This window comes from Saccopteryx bilineata, chromosome 8 (assembly GCF_036850765.1).
Source record: "Saccopteryx bilineata isolate mSacBil1 chromosome 8, mSacBil1_pri_phased_curated, whole genome shotgun sequence".
Classification (NCBI taxonomy): domain Eukaryota; kingdom Metazoa; phylum Chordata; class Mammalia; order Chiroptera; family Emballonuridae; genus Saccopteryx; species Saccopteryx bilineata.
Window position 1 is genome coordinate 37,815,316 of NC_089497.1, and position 11,267 is coordinate 37,826,582.

At 35.7% G+C, this 11,267-nt stretch overlaps 1 protein-coding gene across 1 annotated transcript in view; it reads left to right on the forward strand.

Moving 5' to 3' along the window:
* Nucleotides 1-10,992, forward strand: part of TRAT1 (T cell receptor associated transmembrane adaptor 1) — a 57,649-nt gene extending 46,657 nt beyond the window's left edge. Inside the window, exon 6 of the mRNA XM_066241643.1 lies at nucleotides 6,724-10,992. Within this exon, the coding sequence (XP_066097740.1) occupies nucleotides 6,724-6,981 (258 nt within the window). The 3' untranslated portion in view covers nucleotides 6,982-10,992. The remainder of the gene's footprint in view (nucleotides 1-6,723) is intronic.
* The last annotated feature ends 275 nt before the right edge of the window (nucleotides 10,993-11,267 follow it).

The following is an 11,267-nucleotide window of genomic DNA, read 5'->3' on the forward strand; positions in this document are numbered from 1 at the left end:
TTACACACAGCTTAAGTGGGGATAGGCAGGGCGATCACTTTAGCAAAACATATAAAACCCAAGAAGGAATAGATAGTTTCTCCTTTTCCTACAACATTCAGCTCAACATCCTCAGACATAGCACTGACTTCATCAAGAACCACTCACAAATTAGGCTACAGGCCGCTGAAGTGTACATTTCAGGTAAAATAGTTATTTCTTCTCCTTCCAGGTCTTGTCCTTTCAATGATGTACACTCTTGCTGTTGTCGAGAAACCACCACAGTGCTAGTATTTCCTGTGCAGTTGTTGTGTGTCAGGCCTGGTATTAAGGGCTTTATACATGTTATCTTCTTAGATTCCTATGAGGGAGGCAGCATTATTATTCCCAAGTGACGGTCTTGAAAGTATGAAACACTTGCCCTAGAGCACACCAGGTGGGGAGACAGAATCCAAATCTAGTCCTGTCTGAAAGAGACTATTCTCCTCCCTAAGATGAGTTACATCATGGAAACTTCTCAATAAAGCAGAATTTTTCTATTGCCTTTATATGAATTCCCTACACAATCAAAATTCCTGAAATTTTGATTAAGAAACCAGAAGATGGTGAGGATTAAGTAAATGTAAAATTGCCTTCTGATGGGCAAATCTGTCATCTGATGTTCAAGCAATTGTAAAATCTATTTTTAGATAGCTGCTATGAGAAACTTCACGTTATAATATGATCTGTTAAATCCATGACAATAAAGAAAACCTCTAAAAGAAGGTTAAAATATAACCACACCACCTGAAATGTAGAGATTCATAGCACCTTCACTGTAAAAGAACTGGGATTTGGAGCAGAAGCTGCTGTTTAACACAGGTGAATTCAACAGGCCAGCATATTATTTGAGCTGCATCTGGATTTTCTAAAGCGGAAACTGTGCAACGCCTTAAAATGTCTTTAAATGTCTGCTAATTAGAATGTATATAATTAAAGATATTCTGAGAAGATTATTCTTTATTCTATTCCACGCTTGTCACAAATTTATTTTCACAAATTAGAAGTAATTTCTTTATATTTGTTCAATTCCATTTCAGTAGAATGATCATTATCATAAAACACACTGCCTGGTTTGCTGCTATAATACTTACTTTGTTACAATAGTCAATTACAAAGCATAGGGAATCTACAATATTATGCATAAAGCTTGATGGATGGAGTGTTTGTTGGAAAATGGAAATAAGTTCCTTTCCTTTTGAAAATTATGTATACAGTCCAGAACTTATCATTTTAGCAACACAATCTTCTATTAAGTAGGAACAGTTTATCAGGAAACCTAATAATAATATGAGTCCCAAAGAATTCTCATATCCTAGAAGTTTTGAGGGACACAAATCCGAGCTACCTCCTCTTCTCTATCTTCCTGTTACAACGTCTCATCAATCTGTCCTTCTCTCCTGTGTCAGAGTACCCTCTTTCCTTTCCAAAGACAAGCCTACTACTTATGCTCTTGACCATTTCTCTTTATTTCTTTCAAGATCTTCCATGTTAAATTATGTCTCCATTTTTTACCTTTTAAAAACTAAATATTATTATTATTTACTTACCAATATGCACAAACCACCCTAATATTTAAAAAAAAAAAACAAAACAGCAAAACTTGACTAGAACTTCTTTATCTCTCTAATTCCTAACCTGATTCTTACTTTCCTCTACTGTTTCCATTTCTTTCCATATGTACACATCTTTTTTTAATCACTGACTGTGTATTTCCACCTATGTGGACTTTATATTTTCAACTAACATCATATTCTGCAAGTCAATATGATCATCCCATGTACAATTTGTGGTGGTTTCTCAGGATCACAATTTTGAACTCTGTGGCACATGATAAAGTTGACCAACTGTTGACCAGACATATATTATTGGGAATGCTGTCAGTCAGTGATTTTCAAATGGTGTGCTGCAAGACTTTTTAAAACATTTCATAGCTGACTATTTTGTCCAGGGCATTGACTTTTTTCCCCTTAGAGTGTCAAATAAATACTTGACAACAGCTAATACAATAGCTGTCCAGTGTGAATGAATCAAAATCATACTTTTCTGTCTGATTAGCAAAAATTATAGTTTTTGGCGTGCCACAGAATTTTAGTAATTAGTTTATGTGTGCCATAAAATTTAAAAGGTTGAAAAATCCTTGCTTTAAAGTATAAGCAGAAACCCAATTCAAAACCACTTTAGCTTAAGAGCAAAATTACTGGCTCACATGACAAGGAGCTGTAAGGGTGTACTTCGTTCTTTAGAGGACTGATTATACAGGCTCTCTTCATTTCTCCTCCCTCTCTGCTTCCTTCTGTTACTGACTTTATTTTCTTCCGTTACCACACTCTTTCATTGAAGCTATGCAAGGCACTGGAAGACCCAGATTTTCTTCCTTCCAACGCCAGGAAACAACACATTTTCTATTCCTGCATCTGTACATCAATCTCAAACATGCCATATAATTGGCTCTGCTGAAACCATTTGTCATCTATTCTTGGGCCAACTTCTGTTGCCTGGAGGATGGATGGTGTGATTGGTTCCAGCCTAAGGTTACATGCTGGGCGGGGGGTACAGCACTGTAATCCAGGACCAGATAATGGAGAGGAATTTTCTAAGGGAAAATGGAGGATGTATCCCCCCACCAAAAAAAGTAGAAAGGTATCTATCCCTTGGGAATACTGAGTGCCCTGGTTCTTTTTGAACATCAGTGACATCTCCTTCTCTATCTCTCTGGGCAAAGGCAAAGCAGGTAAGTGCACAAGGTGTGTGCAGGGAGCAGTGAATGGTCCAATTTGCCTGAAATACAGAGTTTGTGTAGAGGAATAGCAAGAATCAAAACTTAAAAGGTGGAGTAGTATCATGCATAGAAAACCTTGAATGTCAGGACGTGAAATTCAGACCTCAGAGTATAGGCTAAAATTTTGGAAACAAGATGGTAAAAATATAAAAGCTGTGCCTTAGAAAGATAATTTCAGTATGGTATACAAGCTAAGTAGCAGAGAGAAGAACTAGAAAAGGATACCCGTTAAACAACTATTGTAATTTTCCAAAAATGATAATTTTAGGGAATAAAAAGTCAGACAAAAATATCATACAGGTTGTAAATAGAACCATCTCTTCTACCTGGTAGCAAATACAATATATCTAACTCTCATCACGGAAATGAGTGCTGCAAGGAGTTGCTTACTGACTCGTTAGGAGTTTATTTAATCCAGATGTTGTTTCCTTACCCCTGCCCTCACAAATTGATATAGTTTTGGCCTACACGTAAAGGTAAATCTTTAATACAGAAATTTTTGCTTTATTCAATGGCTGTCCTAAAGTTTTAGCCTATATGTTCCTATAATTATAATCCTACACCTTATTTTTGGACAGTGGTTATAGCTACCATATATATTATTTCTATTTACTCATAACACTGTAATTAGGTACTGTCATTTTATAAGCAAGAAAACTGAGACTCTGAATAGTTTTTTGAAACCACCGAAGGTCCATGAGTAGCCCATTCCAGAGCCAGAATTCAATCCTCAGCTTTCCAACACCAAATTTTTTTTAATACATTTTTATTAATGGTAATGGGATGACATTAATAAATCAGGGTACATATATTCAAAGAAAACATGTCTAGGTTATTTTGTCATTAAATTATGTTGCGTACCCCTCGCCCAAAGTCAGATTGTCCTCCGCCACCCTCTATCTAGTTCTCTGTGCCCCTCCCCCTCCCCCTAACTCTCTCCCTCCCTCCCTCCCATGTCCTCCCTCCCCCCACCCCTGGTAACCACCACACTCTTGTCCATGTCTCTTAGTCTCATTTTTTATGTTCCACCAATGTATGGAATCATGTAGTTCTTGTTTTTTTCTGATTTACTTATTTCACTCCTTATAATGCTATCAAGATCCCACCATTTTGCTGTAAATGATCTGATGTCATCATTTCTTATGGCTGAGTAGTATTCCATAGTGTATATGTGCCACATCTTCTTTATCCAGTCTTCTATTGAAGGGCTTTTTGGTTGTTTCCATGTCTTGGCCACTGTGAACAGTGCTGCAATGAACATGGGGCTACATGTGTCTTCACGTATCAATGTTTCTGAGGTTTTGGGGTATATACCCAGTAGAGGGATTGCTGGGTCATAAGGTAGTTCTATTTGCAGTTTTTTGAGGAACCACCATACTTTCCTCCATAATGGTTGTACTACTTTACAGTCCCACCAACAGTGAATGAGGGTTCCTTTTTCTCCACAGCCTCTCCAACATTTGCTATTACCTGTCTTGTTGATAATAGCTAATCTAACAGGGGTGAGGTGGTATCTCATTGTAGTTTTGATTTGCATTTCTCTAATAAATAATGAAGCTGAGCATCTTTTCATATATCTGTTGGCCATTTGTATTTCTTCCTGGGAGAAGTGTCTGTTCATGTCCTCTTCCCATTTTTTTATGGGATTGTTTGTTTGTTTGTTGTTGAGTTTTATGAGTTCTTTGTAAATTTTGGATATTAGGCCCTTATCTGAGCTGTTGTTTGTAAATATCATTTCCCATTTAGTTGGCTGTCTGTTTATTTTGATATCAGTTTCTCTTGCTGAGCAAAAACTTTTTATTCTGATGTAGTCCCATTCATTTATCTTTGCCTTCACTTCTCTTGCCATTGGAGTCAAGTTCATAAAATGTTCTTTAAAACCCAGGTCCATGATTTTAGTACCTATATCTTCTTCTATGTACTTTATTGTTTCAGGTCTTATATTTAGGTCTTTGATCCATTTTGAATTAATTTTAGTACACGGGGACAGGCTGTAGTCGAGTTTCATTCTTTTGCATGTGGCTTTCCAGTTTTCCCAACACCATTTGTTGAAGAGGCTTTCTTTTCTCCATTGTATGTTGTTGGCCCCTTTATCAAAGATTATTTGACCATATATATGTGGTTTTATTTCTGGGCTTTCTATTCTGTTCCATTGGTCTGAGTGTCTATTTTTCTGCCAATACCATGCTGTTTTGATTATCGTGGCCCTATAATATAGTTTAAAGTCAGGAATTGTAATGCCCCCAGCTTCATTCTTTTTCCTTAGGATTGTTTTGGCTATTCGGGGTTTTTTATAGTTCCATATAAATCTGATGATTTTTTGTTCCATTTCTTTAAAAAATCTCATAGGGATTTTGATGGGAATTGCATTAAATTTATATATTGCTTTGGGTAATATGGCCATTTTGATTATATTTATTCTTCCTATCCAAGAACAAGGAATATTTTTCCATCTCATTGTATCTTTTTCGATTTCCCTTAACAATGCTTTGTAATTTTCATTATATAGGTCCTTTACATTCTTTGTTATGTTTATTCCTAGGTATTTTATTTTTTTTGTTGCAATCGTGAAGGGGATTATTTTTTTGAGTTCGTTTTCTAATATTTCATTGTTGGCATATAGAAAGGCTATTGACTTTTGTATGTTAATTTTGTATCCTGCGACCTTACTGTATGGGTTTATTGTTTCTAATAATCTTTTTGTGGAGTCCTTCGGGTTTTCGATGTATAGGATCATATCATCAGCAAAAAGTGATACCTTTACTTCTTCTTTTCCGATATGGATGCCTTTTATTTCTTTGTCTTGTCTGATTGCTCTGGCCAGAACTTCTAGCACCACGTTAAATAAGAGTGGAGAGAGTGGACAACCCTGTCTTGTTCCTGATTTAAGGTAGAAAGTCCTCAGTTTTATGCCATTTAATATGATGTTGGCTGATGGTTTATCATATATGGCCTTTATCATGTTGAGATATTTTCCTTCTATACCCATTTTGTTGAGAGTCTTAAACATAAAGTTGTGTTGTATTTTATCAAAAGCCTTTTCTGCATCTATTGATAAGATCATGTGGTTTTTGTTCTTTGTTTTGTTGATATGGTGTATTACGTTAACCGTTTTGCGTATGTTGAACCATCCTTGAGATTCTGGGATGAACCCCACTTGATCATGATGTATTATTTTTTTAATATGTTGTTGTATTTGGTTTGCCAGTATTTTGTTTAGTATTTTAGCATCTGTATTCATTAGAGATATTGGTCTGTAGTTTTCTTTCTTTGTGCCATCCTTGCCAGGTTTTCCAACACCAAATTTAAGGTCTGCCTTTTAAGCCTGTTGCTCCCCCAAGTTTCCTTAGTCATGGGTTCTTCCTATTTTCTAGGCCAGAGGGAACTACCAGACCCTCTTAGATGCAGGTGAATATCTCCAAGGCCAGCCTAAAATGAGGGTAATGTGCAGGCAAGAAGAAAATGGTAGAAAAAGATGGGAAATGTAATTCTTAACAAATACCAGTTATATAAATGAACGCTATTGTTTTTATTCTTCTGCATCTCAAAAACAGAAAAATTGGTGACTTCTGTGGATACTGTTACATGAGTAATTATTAAACATGTAAAGTAGATGTGACTTGTTAAATTCCTTGAGGAGAGGCAGGTACGAGTCCATCTAAAATGTACATCCATATTATATTTTGAGTATAAAAAAAAATAAAACTACACACATAACACATTTATGTAAGCTCTGTTTTCCCACTAAATAATCTTAAATTCACTGTTGTTTTCTTATCATCATTCTGACAAATTTGGCAAAATCAGGTAGCTGAAGCCCCAAAAATCAGCTTCTTGTTTTTCATAGGTCTTGGAAATTCTCAGAAGTCATCGAAGTAAAAGAATGAGCTAACAATGAAAAATTAACAAGCCTTTCTTTGCAGGCCATTGATGAAACACAGATGTTTTATGCCTCACTGAACCACAACTGTGAGGGGAAGCGCAGAAAACCCAGGAAACAGAACATTTACCTGTCAGACAAGAGTGAAGAGGAGCCGGTACAGGGAATGAACGCCAGCCTTTCCACGACGACCCTGGTAGAAAGTGTCCCACCCGAGAACCAGGAGATAGAGGAAAGCATTCATGATGATCCAGTTAGACTGTTTGGATTGATTCGTGCCAAGAAAGAACCTACAAATTAGCTGGTCTGTGATTCAGCTCGTACTGAAGAAGACTGTGAAAGAAATCCAGGTTCTTCTGTGACTCAGCATGATTTGGCAGGTTGATGATCTGATCATTTATGGCTTACCTCTAATCCAGAGCTTACATTCATACATGCTAAAAGGTCATGAAAATTAGTTATTTCAATTAGTTATATGACTTCACTTTTAAAATGTCTAAGAGCAACATGTAAAATAATGTAAAATTTGCACATTGAGCCTGATGACAATGTCACAACTTCACCAACAATACTTAGTAGTCAATGAAATAAAACCAAAAAGTATTTTTAAGCATTAAGTGTATTCTAGAACACATTGGAAGAATAAAAGTCAATTTAAAATAATATCTCCTTTTCTAACTGAGGTGAAACACTGTATAATTGGAAGAAAAATTTTTTTTAAGTTCTTTTAATTGATATAAAATTTATGGCCCTGGCTGGTTGGCTCAGGGGTAGAGCGTCAGCCCGACATGAGGATCTCCCAGGTTCGATTCTTGGTCAGGGCACACAGGAGAAGTGACCATCTGCTTCTCCATCCCTCTTCCTCCCCCTTCTCTCTTTCTCCCTTCTCTTTCCACAGCCATAGCTCTATTGGTTCAAGCATATTACCCTGTGCACTGAGGATGGCTCCATGGAGCCTCTACCTCAGGTGCTAAAAATAGCTTTGTTGCAAACATGACCTCAGATAGGGAAAGCATAGGCCTCAGATGGGGTTGCCAGGTGGATCCTGGTTGGGACGTATGTGGGAGTCTCTCTCTCTATCTCCCTTCCTCTCATTTGAAAAAGAAGAAAAAAAATTATTGGGGCGACATTGGTTAATAAAATTATATAGGTTTCAGGTTGCAGTTTTATACTATAATACATGATTTGTATACTGTATTATATGATTACCACTCTAAGTCAGGTCACCATTTATTCCTCCTTTGCTCTCTTCTATCTCCCCCACCCACCTTTCCCTCTGGTAATCACCATATTATTCTTTTGTCTATGTCTATGAGGCTTCTTTGTTTAATCCCTTCGTTTTTTTCTTCCTGCCCACCAACCACCATCCCCTCTGACAGCTGTCAGTATGCTTTCTGTGTCTATGAGTCTATTTCTATTTTGCTTCTTCGTTTGTTTTCTTCATTAGATTCTATATGTAAGTGAAATCATATGGTACTTGTCTTTCTCTGACTGGCTTATTACACATAGCATAATATTCTCCAGGTCATTCCATGCTGTCAAAAAGGGTAAGATTTCCTTCTTTTTTACAACTGAGAAGTACTCCATTGTCTAACTATATCACAACTTTTTATCCACTCATCTACTTATGGGCACTTGGGCTGCTTCTAAATCTTGTCTATTGTAAATAGCGGTGCAGTGAACACAGGGGTGCATATATTCTTTCAAATTAGCATTTTGGGTTATTTCGGATATATTCCCAGAAGTGGAATTGTTGGGTCATGGGATGGAAGAAATTTCTGATAAAAAGGCATAGGAGACATTCAAATATATTCCTAACAGAAGTGGGATAATCTTCTTAAGTATTTTTTCCAATAGAAATATATTTATTAGTTTTTTAAAAATTTATTATAAAATTAATGCATGCTTCTTGTAACAATAAAAAAGTATCAAAAAGAAATCAGAAATTCCACTAGCCAGAAATAATCACTGTGAGCAACTCCCTATATATTTTTCTAGGTATACCAATGTACATACATCAACTTTTTTTTTAAAACTTAAAGAAGGAATGATTACTGTATACATGTTATTTAAACTTTTTCCCTTAATATATTGTGAATTTATTTTCACTGTAATTTTTCACTATAACTAAATATGGTAATATATTATAATTTTAATGCTTACATAGCATCTCACTGATGACTACTTTAAATTTATTTAAATAATTCTGATGTACATTTAGCTAATTTCCATTCCAACATTTTTTTTTTTTGGCTTTTACCAATAACATTGTAATGAGAGTGTGTCTCCATACACGTTTGGTTATTGGTCTGGCTTCTTATGCAAAAAAGGAATTGCTGCTTTAAAAGGTGTGTATATTGTGAATTTCTATAAAGTATATTTCTAAAAAGTTAACAATTTGGTCAAAATATCAGTGCAATTTAAATTCTGATAAATTCTCTGAAATATCCCTCCAAAGTGTTATTTAAAAAAAAAATTGTCTTATCTTTCTCCATTGAAATAAGAACTTACTTGGGTCTCAAAGCATCACTGACCAAGAAAACTGTACAGGGCAGCCATCAGTACTGTCTGTCCTCTGACCATAGCCTAGTGGATTTAATTTATTCTTTTGTCAGTTCTTTATTGAGCTTTCACTGTAGTTTAGCTGTGAAGTTGGATACTGGTATATAAGGATGAAGGGAAAAGACAGACCCTGCCCCGTGGAACTAACAGGTTAGCAGAAAATATGAGAATCAGGTTAACAATAATAACAACAACAAAAGTATAGCTGGTAGTAGTGAAAAATACTATTAAGGAAACAAAAGAATGAGAAATAATAATAGAAAAACATCACCCCTGAAGAGGAAATTTTAATTCTGAGAACTGAGGAATGAGGAGTCGCCAATGTAAAGATCGAGATAGGAAGAGTGTGTTTTTATGTAAGAATTTTACCCATATTTGGATGTACCTAATTCTGTCACTAATTATTTCTCATTATGAACTTGTACAAAATAAATGCCAATAATTTAAAGTAAAATATTTGAAGTCCATGATGTCATAGGAAACACAAAATGTAGTACTATCTAAGGGCAAAGAAGAGGAATCAGGTTTCCAGTTCCAGAAAACAGCTAAAACCATACAGGAAATAAAGTTAATAATTAACAATTACATATTAGGCCCCAGACAGCTGCTCAGTAGATAGAATGTTGGCCCTACATGTGGATGTCCTGAGTTCAATTCCTGGTCAGGGCATACAAGAGGAGCAACCATCTGTTCCTCTTCCCTCCCTCTCCCCCCCTCACTCTCTCTTCCCTCTCACAGTGGTTTGTTTAGTTTGAGCATCGACCCATGTGTGCACTGAGGATAGCTTGGTTGATTTGAGCATCAGCCCCAGATGGAGGTTGCTGGGTGGATTCTAGTCGGCCTGCATGCTGGAGTCTATCTCTCTTCTTATCACTTAAAATAATAATAATAATAGTAATTACATATTGACTTTAAGTTTTATTTTCAGTTTAAAACAAAATCTTTGTGTTATAAAGTACTGCATCCCAGATTCCGAAAGGCACTGTACCTCATTGCATTGAGTTCACATAGAGACACCCAGTCCAGATGAATTTGGAAAAGTTTTATTAAAGGAGGAAATTTATTTAATATGCCAGCCACATATATCTTACACAGGGCAGCGGTCTCAAATTGTGTGTGTCATTAATATTCTAGGGGCTGACTTTGTACCCTTAATTATACATGGGCGGGAAAAAGCCTGACATCACGGCATGAGCTTATAACCTTTGTTTTCACCTATACAGGTTTGGGAAAAGGATGAAGGGGAGATGGGACACAATTCATTAGCAAGTTTATAACATTTGTCTATAGGATTCATAAAAAATGTTTCTACACATTAAAACTTACAAGGTAACACAATAGTAAAAATGTCACTCTACATATTAAAAGATATTCCTATATTTTCTAGTGTTCACCTGCCATTCCTTTGTTTAGAGATATATACATTAACTACACACTCTCAGGAGGGGAGAGGTAGTTTCATTGGGGACAAATGCCTGTAAATGGCCATCAATATAAGAAAAGGTTTGATTTAATCTTTCTCTTCCTGCACCTGGCTAGCTATTCACTCGCTTCCTTATAGGCAGGAGAGGAGGACAGAGAATCCAACTCCCCTTCCCCTCTGCATTTACAATACAATGCCATCGGCCATCCTGGTTTTAATGCTAATCACACAAGGACAAAGATCATTTTCAAAATCTCTCTGCACACCTAGCCCAAATTAATAAAATGTTCTTTAAGTTTCCTAAAATATTAATATTAATTCTATAACTTTTGGTACCTTACAACATTTGTTATATATGTTTATATTATGTTACATTTCTATATATACTGTGTTATGGTTCAGTGAAAATAAAATTTGATTATATTTTTGTCAGTTATTTTTTTCTATAACTATTTGATATCGTTTACTTATTAGCATTATCTAATGCCCAAAGGTATTTAAATTTTTTGCTCTTAGTTTATACTATCTGAATTTCACACAATAACATATGGAATTTCATGCATCAAATATTAACTGATGACTGATAATTGGGAAGGTTTTTA